Source organism: Trachurus trachurus (assembly GCF_905171665.1).
Source record: "Trachurus trachurus genome assembly, chromosome: 5".
NCBI lineage: Eukaryota > Metazoa > Chordata > Actinopteri > Carangiformes > Carangidae > Trachurus > Trachurus trachurus.
This window is the reverse complement of record NC_139896.1, coordinates 24,833,243-24,854,610: the sequence shown is the minus strand read 5'-3', so window position 1 is coordinate 24,854,610 and position 21,368 is coordinate 24,833,243. Positions and strand designations below refer to the sequence as shown.

General features: G+C 42.5%; 1 protein-coding gene across 1 annotated transcript in view; it reads right to left on the bottom strand.

Moving 5' to 3' along the window:
* LOC310986158 (plasma membrane calcium-transporting ATPase 1-like) overlaps positions 1-21,368 on the bottom strand; it is a 96,204-nt gene that overhangs the window by 15,025 nt on the left and 59,811 nt on the right. The window contains exons 9-18 of the mRNA XM_083971969.1: positions 19,715-19,929; positions 19,320-19,562; positions 17,631-17,872; positions 17,276-17,513; positions 11,305-11,484; positions 9,626-9,713; positions 9,331-9,437; positions 3,376-3,567; positions 918-1,131; positions 597-808 (exon numbers count right to left, since the gene is read on the bottom strand). Coding sequence (XP_083828095.1) covers positions 597-808; positions 918-1,131; positions 3,376-3,567; positions 9,331-9,437; positions 9,626-9,713; positions 11,305-11,484; positions 17,276-17,513; positions 17,631-17,872; positions 19,320-19,562; positions 19,715-19,929 — 1,931 coding nt within the window. The remainder of the gene's footprint in view (positions 1-596; positions 809-917; positions 1,132-3,375; positions 3,568-9,330; positions 9,438-9,625; positions 9,714-11,304; positions 11,485-17,275; positions 17,514-17,630; positions 17,873-19,319; positions 19,563-19,714; positions 19,930-21,368) is intronic.

Below are 21,368 nucleotides of genomic sequence, written 5' to 3'. Positions count from 1 at the left end.
TTTCATGTGTGGCCATGAGTCAGTGGAATGTCCTCCCCACAGAATTTATCTCATGTACAAATTCCTATACACTTTCATGCTTATCAAAGCGCTGGTTACTTAGTAAAGCAAGCTTGCACACATTGTTAAGTTACATGTGAGTGTGTATGTAAATGCGTCTGGTTATTAATATGTGCCTGAGTGTGGTTATTAGATGAGGGTGAGGATGGGGAAGGAGATGGTTGGACTGTTTTCTATGTGCGTGCTTGTGTTTGAATGTGTGATGAGAATAAGAGAGAGTATGTGCTGTTCATTTAACTCTATTGTGCATTTCATGATTTAGCGCTCTTGTTCCTTGCTTTTGCTAGTTTACTGTGTCTATTCAAAAAAATATTATTATATCAGATCATATCACTTTTATTCAACATTCTTAATATTGTTATCTGTCTGTTTCTTACCTGCCCAGGGACTACAGGTGGAAATTAGCAAATGTTGCTACAACCTGGCTCAAGGCATCTTCCCTTGTTTTACAAGATTAATGTTTTTGTGCATTGTCCCTGTTTTAAATAAATAAATTCCTAAATTCCTAAATGATGATGATGATGCTGCTGAGTTACCTGCAGGATGAAGGTGCCCAGCACCACGCTGCAGAAGATGGGGTTCCTGTAGATGCCCTCAAACACGTTCCGCTCTCCGTGGATCTTCCTGGCGTTGATTTCGTTAAAGAGCTGCATCATGACAAACACGTTGAAGACGATGGTGTAGTGTTCTGAAGGTGGCGAGTGCAGGGGAGTGTTGCGGCCGCTGTCGATGTCGAAAAATGTCTCACCTAGAGAAACGCGGCAGGAGAAGAAGCACAAAATTAATCCGATTTTTTCCGAAACAAGAGAACAAATTACGATTGAATAGCCAAATGGTTCGTCTGCTGTTTCACTCACCGGCGAAGAGCAGGGTGAAGATGATGACGAGCTGGTACACGGCGTGGCCAGAGATGTTCTTCATCATGGTCTTGGAGATGAGCGGCTTGTTGCGGCCGTAAGGTTTACGTAGCAGCAGAGACTCAGTGGGCGGCTCGGTGGCCAGAGCCAGAGATGCCAGAGTGTCCATGATGAGGTTCACCCAGAGCATCTGGACGGCCTTCAGGGGGGAGTCCTGCAGGAGGAGGAGGAGGAGGAGGAGGAGGAGGAGGAGGAAACAATCCATTTACAGGAAGAATTTTAAATCCTAATGAGAAAAAAAAATGATGGTGAATGACCCCATTTTCTTTTGATCTGCAGCATAGCAGCAGTGTGTTTGTGTCAGGATCAGACCCGTCAGGTCGGACTTGTTGCAGATGTTGGGCATGAGCAGGCATGTGAACCATCAGCCATGGGAGCTGCCCACAAAACAACAATCTACTGTCACATTAAAGGAGAGGAGAAAGTTTCTGTTGCTAAAACGACAGGAACCAGTTTATCACTCAAATGCTCCGTCTGTGACGACACACGACTTGGTTCTAATGGAACAGCTGACACTTTCTGTGTGTGTTCCTTGCAATATTACCCCAAATTCCAGTTTCCTGATTGAGATTTCTTTCTTTTTTTTTTTTTAGAGCAGAGTAGAAAAAGTATTTAATTTGCCTCTCAAATGGAAAAATAATGTACTTTGCAAATCTACTTGCAAAATGATTGTTTTCACTTGCCTTTCATGGTTTCTGTAGTTCTGTCAGTGATTTCTAGAGTTTTCATTTCATTGTTAAAATGTGTGTTTCTTTTCCTGCTGTACAGTTACCACCAGTTATCTGGGTTTGCTTTGCTGTGCTGTCTGTTACTGAATTTACACAAGAGAGTTAAAGTTATCTCATGTGTTTCCATCATCAATTGAGTGAGGGCCGTCCTAAACACCCATACACACCATCCTATTATTTAGATTCACATCCATATATATGCAGGAAAAGACACACACATATGCACACACACACACACACACACACACACACACACACACACACACACACACACACACACACACACACACACACACACACACACACACACACACACACACACACACACACACACACACACACACACACACACACACACACACACACACACACACACACCTCTGGCTCCATCCTCTGTATAAACAGAAAGACATAAAGCGGTTTACCCTCCTTTAATGATCTGTATCAACATCTCAGTGGCCTGAATGATCAGTGAGCGTAAACACAGCACAGAGACCACAGACCTGCTGAGTCCCTGTTATATTTCAGGATTATGATGGTGTCGTGTTGCCATGGTTTCAGGCTGTATCTTAGCCTACTTTCTGTTTTCTCCTCTGTAGACGAGTTAGTTATCTGTCCTGCCAGCTGTGAGCCTTTCAATTAATACACAGTTGCAACTTACATGTTTTCATTTTGTGTCAGGAGTTCACTCTCATGATTAGAGACTTATTATTATAAAACAACAACAAAAAACAGTGACACGGTTGTGTCACCTCCTCACACAAAGTCACACAAAGTCACAAATGATTTGCTTTTCTTTGTTTCTGTAAATCTGGTGACAGATATTTACAGATGATTTACAGATGTTTACAGAGTGTGAGCGCAAATACATCAAGCCCAACAGAAAACCTCAAAAATTAATCGACCGATCAAAAACAAAACAGCTGTTGTTTGGGAAGAACGATATGGAGAAGGATCTGGCGGACCCTGTGATGTTTAGGAAGTCAAATGTAAAGAGTCAACAGTCGTACTGCGGCTCCGTGATGCTGCGCTGAGGCAAAGTCCAAGTAACAATGGCAACATGCTGATCGTTCGCATGGCTTGGCTCAATTTGCTGATAAGCACATGGGAACGTTTACAGGTTTTATGTCATGGATTTAAATAATACATCTATGTCAGTGAAAGGTGAACTAAGTGCTATTTATACAATGAAATGATTTTTTTCCCCAATGAAACACATCTTCACTACACTGCCAAAGTCACAGATGCTGAGGACCAACACCAAATTTAAAGGACACACATAGGACATGAACCTTGATACTGCGATGTAACCCAGCCCCTTTCGGTTTACTGTATTTTTTTAAAAATATATTAAGATAATATTAATATCAACCACACATGGTTGAAAAGTAGCTCTAGAAAACTTCTATTGTGAATTGGCACCATCCAAATAAAACCTGACCTGACTCGATACCTGTAAAGGCCACACTGACAAAATCAAATCTGTCCTGACAAGACGCAACAACATATGGCTGGTTGATAAAAGAAAGTTATTTATCCCATAGTTTAACTGTGTATGTGAGAAACCATTTCACGTTTTGATAGCATGCACATGAACGTCCCGGCGCGCTGCAATGAGCAGTGACCACATGTGGGCTTCAGACCCGGTACGCAGCCCACAGCCTACGTACCTGTGTGATGCAGGCGCCGGTGAACGCCACGATCACAGCCACCACGTTGACGGTCAGCTGGAACTGCAGGAACTTGGAGATGCTGTCGTACACGTTCCTTCCCCACATGACGGCCTTGACGATGCTCGTGAAGTTGTCGTCGGTCAAGATGATGTCAGATGCCTCCTTCGCCACATCTGTGCCGGCAATTCCCTGACAAAAACAGAGGGACGCGGTTTGATTTAGGAAACGGAGGCCGAGTGCCACAGGTTATCATCATGTGTCGACAAGAAATCAGAGCGTGAGCTTCAGCATGAAAAATTACCTGTCGCTCAAGAGCACAAACACTGTAGCTACAGGAAGGATCTGACCAACCAATCAAATGCTCACTTTTCCCTTATCTACCGATGACACGTGGAATAATTAAGACTGTTACCGAGTTAAGTGTCGGAGCTGAGTGATACTTGATGCTGCATCGTCATCAACATCTTCATCATTTCACTATTTTTTTTTTTGAAAATTCTGTTTATTGAAATTTTTTCCATATGCAGGACAAGTATTTAAATAACACATATGAACATATTTTCAATCCAAGCCCCCCTCCCACTCCCTGCCCCCATTTCCCTTTACTGGTATATATACGTATATCTATAAGATATATTTAAATATAAATAATAGTACAATAGAGGGATTACCAGCCTACGTCACTGACGTTCTACTGCGCATGTCGCCTGCAGAAAGAGAGCAGCAAGAGCCGTGATCATGTCTTTTTGTGCTGTTAGTTGCACTAATTGTTTTGATAAAAATAACAAAACGCGCAAAATTTACAGAATAGCGTCAACTCGCACCCCTTTCAAGGCAAACGAGAGAGAAAATAGTACATTGGCGATTCATTTCGAGCAATATAACGTGATACGCTGGTTTGAATGGTGATAAAGCTAAATGCTCACAGGCACAGCTGTAGAACTGCAGCGAATGAGTTGTGAAATGTTTACTACGACAGTGACTGAAGACGAGGTCACATACTAATGGAAAGCAAGCTGACATTAATTAACGTTAAGCTATATTGTTTTACATTACCGGTACATACTCAGCCATGCATGTAACGTTACCGTTACGTTATGCAGTTGTTCCAGACGTTAGACATGTCCGTCCTCTTACCTCGTCTCTGACCAGGCAGCACCTCAGTCCTCACAGACACTGAGTTTTGTAATCGTTTCCTTAACATGATTGTCTGTTAAATAACTGTAGGTAACGTTAGGGATGCACAGTGACAGTGTTGTTTTTACCGCTGACCGACCGACGCCGTGCTGTGAGAGTCCGTGTCTTGTCCCGGGGCTGAGTTGCCATTGCCGCGGTACAAACTCGATCCTCCGTCCTGACGTTTTTTTTTCTTCCTGCCGTTATAAAACTATAAAACCGTCTATGTATAAAACACACGCTACATCAGTAGGTGATAAACTGTTGTAGTAGGCTGACAACATCGCTAGCTAACACCGCTTTGACTACACTAGATCCATAGAGGTAACCATGACAACCGGTTCTTTCTGCAGTCAGGTTGCGCACGCATCCTGATTTGTTGGTAAACAGATAATCCCTCTATAGAGCTTGCTACTGTGACGTAAACAGCCTAATTCGGCGCAATGCATTATGGGGTTGTGCGGCTCTTGGAAATTCTGACACTTGGTGTGAACGCAAAATTACATTGATTTTGGTCTTGGTTGAATACATATGGTCAGTCTGATTGGACAAATTGAAACCTCAATGATATGTGATAATGATATAGGCTATAATAATATAAAATCAGCCCAGTGCGTGATATAGAGCTGATACGAGCGGAGTTTTATCTGTCTTCATGTTGCCCTTTCATTCATCATCCCATTACACTCTGAATCAAACAGGTGGGGAATGAGAAATCCGCAGCACTAGTCCATTGATCACCGTGTCTGTAGTGCTGCATGAAGCAGACTAGTGTGATCTGGCTGAGGAAAAAAAAAAAAAAACCTGATGTCCGATGATGATGATCCGGGTAGAAAACCAATGAATGAGATCAATAGTAACGAACGAGAGTTTAGCTATATCTATCATGTTTTTCACGCCCTATCACCGTTTACACAAATCTGAAATGATTGAAGAAACATTAATATTTATGTGTGTGTTTTGTGTTGCTATGTGTTGTATTTATTCAGTTTGGGGGGAATCACTCACAGTGTCTAGAAAGCATCAGTGGCTGCAGCTGACAGGGACAGCTAACGGTAGCTAAGCTAACGGCGGCAGCAAAGCTAACGGTGGTAGCATCAGGACGTCAGCTGTTAAAACCCTCCCGTTGTGGGACACGACCACTTTTTACAGTCTATGGACACGACATGAAACTACTCCGGTTAGCTCAGTCATGTTGTAACTCAGATATCCGCTGGAGAAAATATTTTTTTCATGGACTGTTAATTGAGTCACTGAGTCATTAAAGTTAAACAGGTAGCTAACCGTTAGCCCAGCTAATCTCTGATAACCATGACTAATTACAAAAACGTGCACACAGAAATAGTAATGTTTGTCCAATCATTGGTTTTATAGACTTTACAAACATCAGATTAGTCTAAACGGCGATATAGTGACGTGAAAATGAGATATAGCGAAATTCTCGTCTGTCAATATTGTTCTCATGCTGGTTTTCTACCCAGCAGTAGTTGTAAACAACGAGGCGAATCGTTCTCAGTGCCGTATTTACCCAGAATGCATCGTGCTTTCAGCTGTCAAAGTCACGTGTGCCAGCAAGGTCTATAGGATCATAACATAAAATAGGTCAAATAGATAGTAATAAATAAATAAATAATAAAACAAAACAAATGAAAATACATAGTGAAAATATGGATAAATTAATAAAAGGAAAAGCCAAGTCAAGTCAAGCATCGACGTGTCTATCATTTCACCATTTACAATTAACGACGATGTCAGTCGACTTTGTTGATTCTTTGCTCAGAAACTACACTCCCACACTGCACCATGTCTGATAACAACCACATACAGTACTTCTCATTCGTCTGATCCAGGCGACCATTCCTTTTCCATTTTTCCACAAAGTCTGATATTAGTTCAAAGTCAGAACATGAAAAAAATGACTCTTTAATTCACGTCTGGAATTGAGGAAACTGTGGTTTTAAATGCCATGGTCGGAGTCACGAGCAAAATCTGAGGGGTCATGAGATGATCAGTGAAGTGTTATGAGAGGACATTGTTTCACTTTCTTCTTCCCAGCTGCAGTCGACCTCATTAACAAGTCTAGAGACCCCATTGACCCACGCTCCTCATTTTATTCTATTGCTATAACATTTTTTGCAGATTTTATAGTAAATACTTAATTCTAATCCCATCGTTGCATTTCTCTTTTCTGTTGATTTGCGTATTCTAGCTGCACTGCCTGCTGCTTGTTCACAGTTTGCCTTCCTGCTGTGTTTACTGTACCAAACACCAAAACACATTCCTCTTGGCAATAAACCAGACTCTGATTCAGATTCAGAAGTCACAAGCTGAAAAGATTAGGAACAAACAGCTGAGACAACCGACGCCAAATGTGTCTTTCTAAAAATTAGTTTGAATGTTTCAGGAGCATCAATCTACTCTGCCTCTGCCTCAGTGTGACAGAAGAGAAGGTGTGACAGGTAGAAGCTCGGCATCAGAGGTATGTAGATGTAATTTACAACGGACAAATACTGGTTTGTTCTTGAACCCTGGTGTTTAAGGATGAAACAACGTGGCCAGTGACAGTGTTGATTTTAGTTTAATATTCCTGGTGTACTGACACATTGGTAAAAATAAAACAGGCGAATGTTAACAGTGACAACGTAACCATGAAGAAGCTGTGATCTGAGCTGCTGAGTCTCTCTCTGCAGAGTCAGACTCTCCCCAACAGACGGAGGGAGGTGAATCGCTCCGTTTTCCAGCTGAACAGGTGATAATTGAACAGGGACACTCGGTGCAAACTGAAAAGATTCCAAATGGGACACATTAGTGTCTGGAAGGTCACTGGTTTCGGTCCCCAGAGCGTCTTCGCGATGTGTTTAGGAACAGTAAGTACTGTCAGGAAGCCGTTTGACAGCTCGGCAGCTGCTCGGCAGCCTGCAGGAGACACTGGTGTTCAGATGACTTTTTTTCCTCCGTAAATAAAGGTTATAACAACACATAAAGCTCAGCTGACGACACAGGAAACATCCCCGGGCCATTTGAATTGATAAATATCAGTTGATCATTTTCAGTGTAGCACTTGGTGATCTGATGTCGGCTGAGAGAGACTCCATGTATCATGGACGACCTGATGAACAAACAATCAGCAGCCTCAGTCATTCTCTATGTGTCTGTCTCAGTAACACTTCACATGTATCACTTCCTGCTGCTGGTTCACAACTGAATTTAACGCCTTTAACTCATTGAGTGCCATTGACGTATATATACGAGAGGGTGAGGGGGCAGCAATTGCAGGAGGAGAAGTAGGAGAGCAGGCATCACTCTGCAGAGTAGGACTCCTACTTGTTTTTTTTTTGTACAATGAAAAAACATGTGAAATGAAATTTTCAGATGTCTTACATGTTTTTGAAGCCAAAATTAAAACGGATAAATCACAGTTTTTCTTGAGAGACTCTCTTTCACAAAAAATTTTTCTCAGCTTTCTAGAAAAAAAGTGGTCTTTTTGGTGCAACCAGGCTCTATACAACTTAAGATAAATCAAGAATGGAACAAGGTACAAACAAATAGTTTTTTCCCTAATTAAATAGAGAGTCTCCTCTTTCCTTTGAGCTATTTGGTGTTTTCAGAGTCATAGTATAAAATATTTTGTGGGTCTTGAAATATTACTCAAAATGCCCCGAAACGCTGGCACAAGGCACTGACCATTTTATAAAAGGGCTGGCACTCAATGAGTTAACAGAACTCAAAACCTCATTGATCCCAGTGCTACACATCTGAGTGAGTAAAATTGTATTATATTGCATTACAACTTTGTTATTATTGTCAGATTATGTTGGACAACTACCTGATACCACTACATGTTTGTTTGTACGGTAGGTTTCGCACTACAATTCCCATCATGCTGTGGATCTGAGTGTAGTGTTTCCACTGAGTCTTGTCAGTTATCTGTTGTGTGTCGGTATTTTCCGTTTCCTGGGACTCAGTTTGTTTTATCAACTCTGCTCTTCATTCACAAGTCAGTGTGTTGACTTGTGAAGTCAGCACACTCAAATATGACTGTAAGACACAAAACACTATTAATGTGCTATATTATCTTCTGATATTCACCTACTGTAAACTTTCAATTTCAATCCAATGTGTAAAATACGTTCTTAATATAAATATACAGATATAACCATCATGCCAGTTTGGGAGTTCTTAGATGTGCAGATCATGGTCAGATTTTCTGACCAGAAATATGACTCAGACAGCAGACATCAGAGAGCAGACATGATGGATGACAGGACTCAAACATGTTTAGTGAGTCTGTTAATGATGAGGAAGGAATACATAAAACAAATCTAAAAGACACCAGTATGGCTGTTGATAAAACCTGCAACCTCACAGGTACAGAAGGACGCATTATTCACTATATACACTGTATATATATATATATACACAGTATATATATATATATAATAAAAGCAAATGTCAAAGATGTAAAGAAGTCACCGTCATTGAGTGTGTGTTGGTCTTGGAAAGCAGACTGAGACCCACACCCAACGTTGGATTTATTATTATCGATTTATCATTCCATTTTACAGCTATCTTAATAATACCATGGCAATAAGCTCAGGCGTTATGTGGATGATGTTTAGAGAAAATACCTATTTCATGGCTGCGTTAGAAATGTAATTAACTTAAGGGCTTTTTTTTCTTTTGGTAATTATGAGAGTCAACTGAAGCAGCAGATGAGTGAGGCAGTGAAGAGCTGGGGAACAAAAGTGACAGAGGGAAAAAGGATGAGGTGGTTACCATAGCGAAGCCAACATCGGCTTTTTTAAGCGCCGGCCCGTCGTTGGTACCGTCTCCTGTAACTGCCACCACCTGTCGGGTCTCACCCACCGTGCTGTCGATGATGCCTGATCAACACAGTTGAAGAGAGGAACAGTTCTCCGTCTCAGTGAGGGTATCAACATTTATACAGCAAAGGAGTGGAGAGGATATTAATGATCTCCTTCTGTTGAATAATTCAAATTATATACAGTACATGCAAAAACTATTCAGTTTTCAATTTTCATGATTGGATATGCTGTTAGGGAAAACTCACCTTTGACCAGAGTGTGTTTGTCTGTTGGTGAAGAGCGAGCCAGAACACGCAGTTTGGGCCAAACTTTGTCCAGACGCTCTTGTTCTACCTGGAAAAGTGAAACATGAAAAATACTTGAGTTCCTTTTAAAGAAAAATAACCAAAGCACAGTTCCTATCTGTGTATGTTTTGTCATACAATGTCACATATGAATATTTCAGTCATTGTTTCACACTTTGTGTCAACAAAACATGAATGAGAGCAGCTTAACTGGGGATTCATCCGTATTAAAACACTGTAAATGTGGATGACGGTGAGAGAAACAGATAAGGAGCTGAAAGCAGATCAGCCTCATACTAGGTTCAGTATCTTAGTCCTTATTTTGAAAAAAGAGAGTCGAGTGATTCAAATTAAGATTGATTTAATAATTTAAATTAATATGACATCTTGTACAGACTTTAACTCCAGCTATATCTCTCCACTCTGCTCTCTGGTTTATTACTAATGATGTCTGTAACAATCATCATTGCACTGGATCCTGTATGAAAAGCTGGATGGTTCTCCCTCTCCAAAGGCTGTGATTTGCATATGTATTTGTTTATTTACAAATCTTACATCCATGTCAGTTTGGTCCACTGGACCACATTACAGCAGGCTAACACTACATGTCTCTGAAGTTCATACTAAACTGCTTTTGACATGAACTCACTTTTAAACATAAGTGTTCACTTGTATATCTGTAACATCTGTTTGTTTTAATTTGATGTCTTTTTAACTGACATTTTAATCTACTTGACATCATTGTAAATGATCTTGGAGTTTAAATAAAGATGTATACTAATGTAAAAAACAATACTATGGGAGGATTTCTTGTCATCTTGTTTTATCAAGGCCCAGTCACACTAATAGTAACTGCCATGTTGTACCAACAGTGGTTAGTTAGTCGACTGTGATGAAAACATCAATGACAATGCTTTTATTTTTTATGTTTTGTTGTGTACAAGGGAAACAGCAGGAAACTAAAAGATGATCACTAATTTCATTAAAAAAGAGAAAGTAATATTTAGGTGATAATGTGTGAAGCAGCTACAATACACATATACAAGGTGTTTGTCTAACACCTTATTAATAATTCAACAATCATTTATCAGTTGGTTCTGGGAACGTTTTTGTGAGTTTGGCTGTATCACATCATAAATGAGGCCATAAATCAAAACACATTAAACAACAGTGGAGTGGAATATGTTCATCATGGTGTTAAAGTAAACCCCTGAACTGGTCCATGTTACAAAGATCAAAGTCTTTACTCAGGTGAGCGCAGGAGAAAACAACAAAGGACACAGTTCTCCTTCTGTCATTGTTTCCCACCACGTTCTCATTGTTTCCATGACAGTGGTTAACGAGAACCGACTTCCATCAGGCGGCAAACTGTATCTTAATTCTGCATGTAACTTGCACGGTGCTACCTGTCTCCAAGTGAACAGTGTAGTTTCACAGCTGCTGCGACAGCTGGACTCTGGCTCCCTGTCTGCAGGATGTGGATGTTTTTGTTCACAGCTTCGTCTCAAGGACTCGATCGGGCCAAAATTACATCAAGGCTCGGCTGCTGTGAATTTTGGTGTCATTCTGTTTTTGGAGCTTCACATAGCTTTAGGTTTTTTTTGTGAACTATTAAAAATAGATTTTTGTGGTTGTCTCACCTCTCCTTGGTCGTTTCTGATCTGCTGGTTGAACTCTTTGCCCTCCATACACAGGAAGTCCTCTCCCGGCAGCAGGATGCCACACTTGGTTGCGATGGCGCGGGCTGTGTTGATGTTATCTCCAGTAACCATGCGAACAGTGATTCCTGCACGCTGGCACTTGGAGATAGCTTCAGGTACCTGAGAGAGTGTCAGGAAAAATAAACAGGGAAACTTCAACAACAGACGAGCACAGATGTCAACAGTCCAGAAACTCAACATCCTCTCTTCCTGATCTGTCTTTGACAAAACTATAACACAATTCACAGTATCTGTTGTCCTTCAACATTACCCAGGGTGCTCAGTGCACAGTAATAGAAAATGACAAATGAATAAAAACCTCTTTACTTGTATAGGAATAAAATCTGAGAGGAGCTATGACAGCACAAAATAAATACATTTTTAACTGAGTGTTCCTTTAGTGCTTTGACAGGTGCCAAAAATAAATTGTAACATTATCATTAGTGTAATTATTATCATACAATAACACTATGTTGCAACACCTGAACTAAATAGCTCATTCTTGCAAAACATGAACAGTGTTTCTCCTTTATTTTCATGTTCTCAACATCAATAACTAACTCATGTGGAAATGGGCTTTTGGCCTGAGACATGTCAGCTGCAGCCTCATTGACTTTTCATGGTCCTTATTCAAAGGTTGGGTGGCCCGCTCTCTCTCTGTGAGGCCTGAAAGGCCCTGGATTTGATTCATTTATTCAGCTCGTATTTGTCTTTTACTCCCCTACATTACTTCACTGCTTTCTTCACTTTTATCCATTTTTTAATCTTTATATTACATCACACCCTAATTTTAGCTCATCTAAGCACCCTTATTTTTATATTTTCATCATTGTTAAGGTTTTTGTTTACTTTCTTTACTGGTCTCTACCTCAAATAGTTCACTGGTCATGATTTGTTGATTTGCAGATTTCCTGAACGGTTAAATTGGGTCTTTATCGTAATTGTAGTGTTTATACAATGACATGATGTCAGTCGGCTCTGTTCTTTAAGGAGGTGCTTATTCATACAGTTGCTTCAGTGTTTTAGGAGTGGAGTTAGAGTTGGAGTGCAGACTGGACGGTCAGGCCATTGTGTTTCATGTCTCATAATTTGGAGACAAAATATTCAGAGGAGTCTTGTGTCCATCACACGTCGTGTCGAGATAAATGATGAGCTGCTGATTCTCCTGCTGCTCTCCAGTTATTTCCATCCCGTCTGTGATCTTTGTGCGCTGACATTAAAGCAGCAGGCAGCGGCACCGATGCTTTCTGAGCTTCATTACAGGCTTCATTTAACTTCTGAGCGCTTCTGAGTGTGACACACCTGAGCAGGACTCACCTCAGCCTTCATGTTAGAGAAAAAGTGTTCATTCATCTCGACACTGTCATTCACCGCAAGCCTTTACCTTATAGCACAAATATGAGAATATAATGAGGAGAAGCCTGTCACATCAGTTACACTCTTCATGTGGAAGATTTCGTCTCAGTTTTCTTTTCCTGTTCTCATGATAGAATAAACTGTGACTCTGCTGTGTCGCTGCAGAGTGCGACTGCTAGTTTCAGACCAGCACAGGTGTGATTTTTCCCATCCAGCACCTGTGTTGTTTAAATAGAAAATACACTTGTGTTTGTAAAATGAGGTGTGGTCAGGCGCACTGTTGGCACACTGCTATCGTGATGACATGATTAATGAACAAAAACCTGGTCTCAGTGGCTGTCAGGAGCAATGCCAAGAGATGTATATGTGCCAAAAAACCTGCCTCAAAACCTATTTTTATCGAAAGACATTTCTTTATTTTACTTCAGTCTATATAATGATGATTTGTTATAAAATTTCTGTCATTTTATTGATGTTTTATATTATTATCATATTATTAACATTTACAATGGTAAAGCATAAATAAAGTTTATTATCATATTATTATTAGTAGTATTTTTTAGACATTGGGCACATAGAGCATACACACACTGTTACACACAAGCTCTACGACGTCTGTTGGAGCTTCTTCTGTGAAATCTGTCCACAGGTTTCATAACACATATAACACATATTTCTAACATTGTGACGTTTGCTGTTATTTCACTGTAGAGCTGTTTGCATTGCACTCAGAGTCCACAGAGCTGCTGCTGCCTGCTGGATTCACTATATCACTGCAATACACCAAGGTGCAAGCTAAAGGTAAACGGGAGATGGAATTGTGGTTCATGGGATGTTACGCCGCATCCCCATGAATGAGATTAAGTTCAACCCTTTTGAATCATGTGAATAGGGAAAAAAACAAAAAACAACATGGGCACGCCCCAGATGCACTCGCACCACAGGCTTCAGACTGTGTGCCTCGGATCGTTAAACCAGAGTCCTGATTGTTCCCCTGAAGATCTACTAGACACCAGACAGAAGTTGAAGTGATGCTGGAGGTGACGGATGCTAAAGCCTCGCTAAGCTGCAGGCTCTCGCTGCACTTTGTCAGAGGAGCGAATCTGCTTCTGTCACAACGACAGAGTGCAACATCATGAAGACCTCTGAGGGGACACCGACTGTATGAAACGGTGCACCATTATCCTCCTTATTTATATGATTCATGGAGTCGAGACAAAAAGCCAGATACACAGGAGACAGATTAAGGTGGTGGTGGTGGGATGCAGCCCAGAGGGTGGGAGTGGGGGTGGGAGGCATGACAGCAGATTTTTCATCCTGCCTTCCAGTACTGAAACTCAGAGTGTGATGATTTTTTCCTGATTTGTATTCATTGTGTCCTCATTTCTCTCACTTGCTTTTTTCCCCCATGTCTTAGAGCAGTGGGGTCGCCTGGAATTCAAATGGGGTCACCTGAAATGTCTAGTAATTGATAAAAGAAATTACTGATAAAAATATTTTTTAACTAATTATTATTAGGGCCCGAGCGGCGACTGCAAGTCGCCCAGCGAAAGCCCTATTGTAATTGCTATGTTTATTATTATTTTCTCCCTAAAATCGCATTTTTGGGGGCCTCAACATGCCCCAAAACGCGTGAATTTTGGCATGCACATCAGGCCTCGCGAAAATTTTGATATTTTAAAGTCGTTGGAAATGGGCGTGGCCAAATGGCTGAATAGCGCCCCCTACAAACACATGTCAATGGCATCGCCATTCGTCTTACTTTGTCGTACACACACAAAATTCGGTACACATCTGTATTATACCCAGATATACAAAAAATCCTCTTGACCTTATGACCTCAACCCAACAGGAAGTCGGCCATTTTGGTTTTGATTTTTCCCGCCTAAACTTAACTCCTCCCAGAGCGTTCGCCCGATCAAGTTCAAATTAGGTACACCACATCTCCAGACCTAGCTGAGATTATCTTGTGCTCCGTGAGTCCGTAGGTCAAAGGGCGTGGCTGCCAGCGCTCAATTCACTATGGCGTGCTCGCCATGTACATACGAGTGGCTCTCACGCCCACATACTTCATCCAATCAACTTCAAACTTGCTGGACATGATGATGGCTCCGCCCTGAACGTCCCGATATATTAACTTCCCACGTAACTGATAGCGCCCCCCGGTGGTAACAGGAAGTGTACTAAAATTTGGAAATTGTACATACTTTGCCCCATCAACTTCATTCCACTTCTAAAACATGCAGACTAAGGTGGTGAAGCTCCATCATGAACGCTGTGAAGCTACGAGTAATGGCGTCCGTGTGGCGACGCGGCGACCATTCCTCGCCATGACAATACGTTTGGCTTTATGATGGCTTTATTGAACTCGTATCAACATGAAAATTGGTACACAGGTCCAGGGTCACGACCTCAACGTTTCTATGTACTCATAGGCGATCTCACTCCTTTTGCCCCCTAGTGGAAACAGGAAGTGCCATATTTTACATCAACATTGTCCGATTTCCACGAAACTTCACATGTGTGATGAGGGGCTGACCCTGAACACACCTGCACGCATCCCATTACTGCCCCCTAGTGGATGAACCTTTGACTGCTCATTACTCCCTCATGCTTTGTCCGATTTCCACGAAACTTCACATGTGTGATGAGGGACTGACCCTGAACACACCTGCACGCATCCCATTACTGCCCCCTAGTGGACGAACCTTTAACTGCTCATAACTCCCTCATGCTTTGTCCGATTCACTCCAAACTTCACATGAGTGATGAGGGGCCGCCCCTGAACGCACCAGACCACATGCGGTGACTGCCCCCTGGTGGATGAACGAAACATTGCATTTTTGGCCTCCTTACAGGTTTTTCCTCCATTTCTGCTCCGCGCCACGGCCCCGGCGTGCCTCAAGCCCCGCGGTGGCATGGGCGAGCGAGGGCCCGCCATCGCCGCTTGCGGCTTTAATTCTTTTTAAAATTATGATTAAAAACACCACACACAATCTTAAACAACTGTATTCTATACCTTCACTTTCTTGAATATAAATCAAGTTCAAATAAAATGCAAATATCATGTGACTGCACGTGATCGCGGGGTTGCCAGAAATTTCCTGATGTCAAAATGGGGTCACAAGCCAAAAAAGGGTTGGGAACCACTGTCTTAGGGTCTTGTCTTTGGCCTCAGTCTCCTTTCTGTGAAGCTATGTCGGTCTTTGATGACGACGGCACAGCTGGATCGGCTGTCAGTTTTGTTTGGTTAAATCAAATGGGATGAAACAATAACACTATTAATTTTCCTTACTAGTAACGCAACACATCAGAAAATGAGGCAGTCTAACAGTCAGAGATGTCACATCTCTGCTAGTTTATATTATCTTGGTTCAGCAGGAGTTTACTAAACAGCTTGTGCCGTCTCCTTTACTGCTCCGCTGTGTTGCACTCTGAGAGCAATATCATCGACTCAAGCAAAATGTAACCACGCTTGATATTGTCTGCCACAGCCTCTGCTCTGCTGCTCCCGCCCTCACGCAAACACTACACTCACAACAAAAAATTAGACCAAAAATATTCTGCCCTGCCTCCCTGCTGCCTGCTACCGATAAAAGGTTTTTTAATATTTGGAACAAGTTTAAGGTTAAACGTCTTTCACATCAGCAACATTTAGGGCTCTAGTTTCCTAGAGCAGGCGCACCGCAGGTCCCTCCTACCGGCGGAAGTGGGAAGGCGAGGCGCACTGCAATTTTGTCATTTTATATTTCGACACAGACGAGGGAGACAGCGACGCCAGACGGCAAAACCTTTTCCAGGAGAAAACTGATTGTTGGTCCGGGAGGTCCAAGCTCACAGTGGCCGAATATATGGTAACATGAACATACAGTACCTCCAAAGACTGATGAGGCAAAAGTAGTCTGGGAGGAGGTTACTAAAACCAAACAAACAAAAAAAACACCCTTTTTCCACTAATAAAGACACTCACATTTAGCAACCTATATTTAAACCCGTGTAACAAAGCAGCTGTGCATAAAGGACGCATTGCTGACCTCTGTGGCTGGCATATTTTTCTCTTTTTTTTGAATTTTCTGAGATGAGAGACCAGGTTGGAGCTGGCGAGCTTTCAGTGCTCAGCCTTTTGGTACGAAGTTGTCACTGCACCAAGCTGAATCTGTGACACCTCTCCCCGCTGCGCCGCCACACCCATCTCGGCGCACCTCGGTCTGCCAAACTGACTGCGCACCATGTTGCCCTGCACAAAACTTGCACCATACGGGCTGCGCCACCGCGCACCACCGTGCGCATGAGACTAGAGCTTAAAGTCGGATCACTTGATTTCATTGACAGATTTAAAAAAAAATGTAATTATTTTAAATTTAGACCGTTCAACTAGTCAGTTCTGCTGGTTGACAGTTCGACACTGTGAGAACACAAGAAAGAGCCGGAGGGATGCTCTGATTGATCAGCTGCTGATCATTATAAAATGAGTTTCATCTCAATATGTGACAGTAGATCGGACATGTTCAGGTTCAGGATGTCTGTGTGAGTGAGGCTAAACTGAGCTCCGCACCTCAGGTCTGACGGGGTCCTCGATGCCGACCACAGTGATGCAGGTGAGGTCGTTCAGGATGTCGTTCTCAACGTCCCAGTCTGGCTCACCACCCTCGGCGGGAAAATCCCTGTAGGCCACGCAGATGGTCCTCAGCCCGTCGCACGCCATTGGCTCGATCACCTTGCGCACCATCTCGTCGCGGTCCTTTGGCTTGAAGCTGCGAGCCTGGCCCTCGGCGTCCAAGATACGAGAGCATCTAAGAGAGGAGAACAAAGAGAGATTGAGAGAGAGATTATAAGTGAGCGGGGGACTGAGTAAAGAACGCCATCCATTATTTTCTGCCATCAATACGCAATAAGATCTCGTGACTCACTTCCTCAGGACGATCTCCGAGGCTCCTTTGCTGTACATGCGGAAGCCTCCGTCAGCGTTCTTCAGCACCGTGCTCATGGACTTGCGGGAGGAGTTGAAGGTGTAAACTTTGTAGAGACTCTCCTCAGGCACCTCATCCCTGATGGGCTGGTAGTCCCTCTTCAGCTCCAGCACCATGCCCAGCAGAGCACACTCGGTCTTGTTGCCCACGTGGCGGGGGAGGCCGCCTTCTTTCTCTGGAGGCTGAGAAGGAAAAGTTTCATCAGTGTAACGCCATCAAAATCGACAAGGAGGGGACAGGACCGATTTACACTGAACTCACTAAGCTCAGTATTTAGGATCTATCTATGATTGCCTAAAATGCTGACTGTTCTGTTTTTGGTGGAGTAGCAGAGTTCTCGTTTTAAGACTGCTGACTCCTGGTTCGAATGAACGTTGCTCAATCCCAGTCTCTGTTGTGGCAACAGAGTGTGGGTCCATCCTTCAGGACAAATTCACAGTCATGAGGAGTTGTAAAGGTAAAGGTAAAGGTACTTTATTTGTCACATATACAGCTAGTACAGTGAAATTCTTTCTCTGCATTTAACCCATCCCTGAGGAGGACCAACTCCAGATTATGAGCCAGTGCCTTTGGTCAGTGGCACTGACTGGAGGATCAGGCTAGCTGGCATGTTTTTAGTGAGTGTTAGTTAGTTTTGTGTTGAATGACTGAATGAATTGTCTCTGCAGGAATATCTTTTAAAGGGATAGTTCAACATTTTGGCAAATTTGCCTATTGCCATAATCCCTACAGTAAAAGGGGAAGGTTAATTACCTTTAATTATCGGTGCATGTTGTTTTGAGATCCGTAGGGCAGAGACGTGAGCTGCTCAGCTAACACAATGGAGGTGAATGGTACAGGTCCACTGTCCCTCGTCAAACTCATCAAATACACAATCCAACAACTCCAAAACGCTCTTATGGACAAGTTGTGACCTGCACATTCACCACGCTATGAAATAATAATGTAACATTACGAGACAGAGGTTTTTTTCGAGGTAAATGCAGCCGGAACTACATTTCAGACACGGCTGCTAGGCGGAGTGACTTCAAAAGCGCAAGTAGTTCAGAGTATTTGCTTCATGTGTCGTAATGTTACATAATATGCATGATTATTTCATAGTGTGGTAAATGTGCAGGTCACAACTTTTCCATAAAAGCGTTTTGGAGTTGTTGGATTGTGTATTTGATGAGTTTTGAGGGACAGGGGACCTGTACCGTTCACCTCCAGCTCGTGTCTCTGCCCTACGGATCTCAAAACAACATGCACCGATAATTAAAGGTAATGAACCTTCTCCTATGACTATAGGGATTATGGCAATAGGTGAATTAGCCAAAATGTTGAACTATCCCTTTAATATTTAAACCCAGTATGAATCTATAGAAGAGGGTTTGAGATGAGGCTGGTTTGGATTAAATTTAGATGTTTGTCTATAGTTTGTTCTTATGATAGTTTTTTAGTGCCCTCCTTCATTGCACGATGACCTTGTCTCCCTGTCTGCATGAAATGAGCCAAAATGTACTGATATTGTATAACAGATGTCTCATCATCATTAAAAATCCCAATTACAATGGCGGACTGTAATTGTGGACAATGCGCTGTCTGGGTTCATGTTGAGTTCGGATGCAGCTGAGACGGTGAAGGTCTCACCAGGATCTTGGTGGTGTACGCCGAATTAATGGAGATGCTGTTGACCAAAACTTCAAGTGTGTCTGGTTTGATGACATCCGGCTCAGGGACACTTTTGTAGTGCGTGTCACCGATGTACGCCTGCACCACCGTCATCCGGTTCATTGTGAGAGTGCCCGTCTTGTCGGAACAGATGGCCGTGGCGTTGCCCATCGTCTCGCAGGCGTCCAAGTGACGCACCAGGTTGTTGTCCTTCATCATTTTCTGAAAGATGGACAAAACAGGTCTGTTTTTAGACACGGTCTGACAGGTGTCGTTATCAAACCCTCAACAAACATGACATGATTCTCTGAGGGGTTAAAAATCCATTAGTGTTACATTTCCCATAATCCCCTTTTGCTTTCCATCCTGCTTACCTTGACAGAGTAGGCCAGAGAGATAGTGACAGCGAGCGGCAGCCCCTCGGGAACAGCCACCACCAGCACCGTCACACCAATAATGAAGAACTTGACAAAGTATTGGATGTAGATGGGGGTGCACTCGGCCACCCAGGACCGACCCTTGATCCCGAAGGTGTCGACCACAAAGTAGAGGATGAGGATAATGACGGTGATAGCTGACATGATCAGACCTGGTTGGCACGAGGAGAGAGAGTTGTAAGACAATAGCCAGTAATAACCAGAATCTAAAATCTTAACTCAGAGTTTTTAATAATCCTTATGACTTCCTGTCAGTGTTTGCACCTCTATCACTTCTGACGGATGTTTTTTTTAGCACGAACAATATCATTTAAAACAGCATTGACAATCATCATGACTGGGATGTGCAAAGGGGAGGTATGAAACCCAAAATGGCTTATATAGAAACCTCACCCACATATTCAAAAACCAAATTTGTTACAGGTTAAAAACAATAACATAGGAAATAGTCTGACCAGGTTGTGTGTCCATCCCCTGTCAGTCTTGACTATCAACTATCGAAAAATGTGATTTTCACGCTCTTGAAATATCCACTAATGTTTGGTTTGACTGACCGCTGAATGCAACATCTGAGTCTACCGGGCTTATGAAATACACTGAAACCACAGTTAAACTGCAGGACCAAAGATGGTTTATATTTGAGCAAAGCTGTGAGGTTGTGATACAGAATAGAGGTAAAAGTTCAGGCCCAATAGGAAGCTTACCACTTGATGGTACAAAAAGGGGAAAACATGTTTATTCGTCTGTAAATCAGACACATCCTGAGTGTAAAATCAGAAACAGGTGAGCGCAGTTAAAACACAAAAATCCACTGCTTATCTTTTTCCACATCACCGCTCCTGTCAGTCACTTCCACTTCCACTTGTTTTAGTCCAAATTCTATTTCTGTCCACTAATGAGGGGCAGTTTATTGCTGAAGCTGACACCCCCCCTCCCTCCACGGTGTCCTGAAAGCCCCTCAGTGTATTAAGGTCAATTGAAATGACACAGAAAACACCTTCAATTCCGGGATGAATCATGTACCCAATAAAACATCCATCCAATAAAACTGAGTGCGTTCTGACCCCTCAGCCTCTCCGTCCCCGACCTGAGCACTCGGCGTGCCACTGAAAGGAACAGCCCCACATTTCACGAGAGCCCCTTGTTCTTTGTCTTCTCCAGAGTCAGAGAGGACAAAGATGGATATCAGTTTCATCTCTGCTCGTTCAATAAAAGGGAAGGTCCAGGATGTGATGGCCTTGCTTAGCACAAACAGCTGCTCAACCACATGAAAGATGCAACACGCAGAAGAGCTGCTGATTTTTGAAACAAACACTTGTGTGACTCAACTCCTGTGTCTGTATTTAAAGCTTTCCACGTTCAACTGTATATAATTAATGTTATTGTTATAAAGAAAAAGCCAGACTGTAAAAGTCTCAGTTTCAAGCAGGTCAGTGCAGGTGCATCTCCATTATTCTTCAATTTCACACTGGTCACATCAGATTATAAACTATCTCAGTCTCATTTGTGTCTTCCGGTCATTATTTATCAGTTGTCAGCGGCTTTGCTAGCGTGACTTTGCAAGAGCCTCTGCTTGTAAGATACCTCTGCT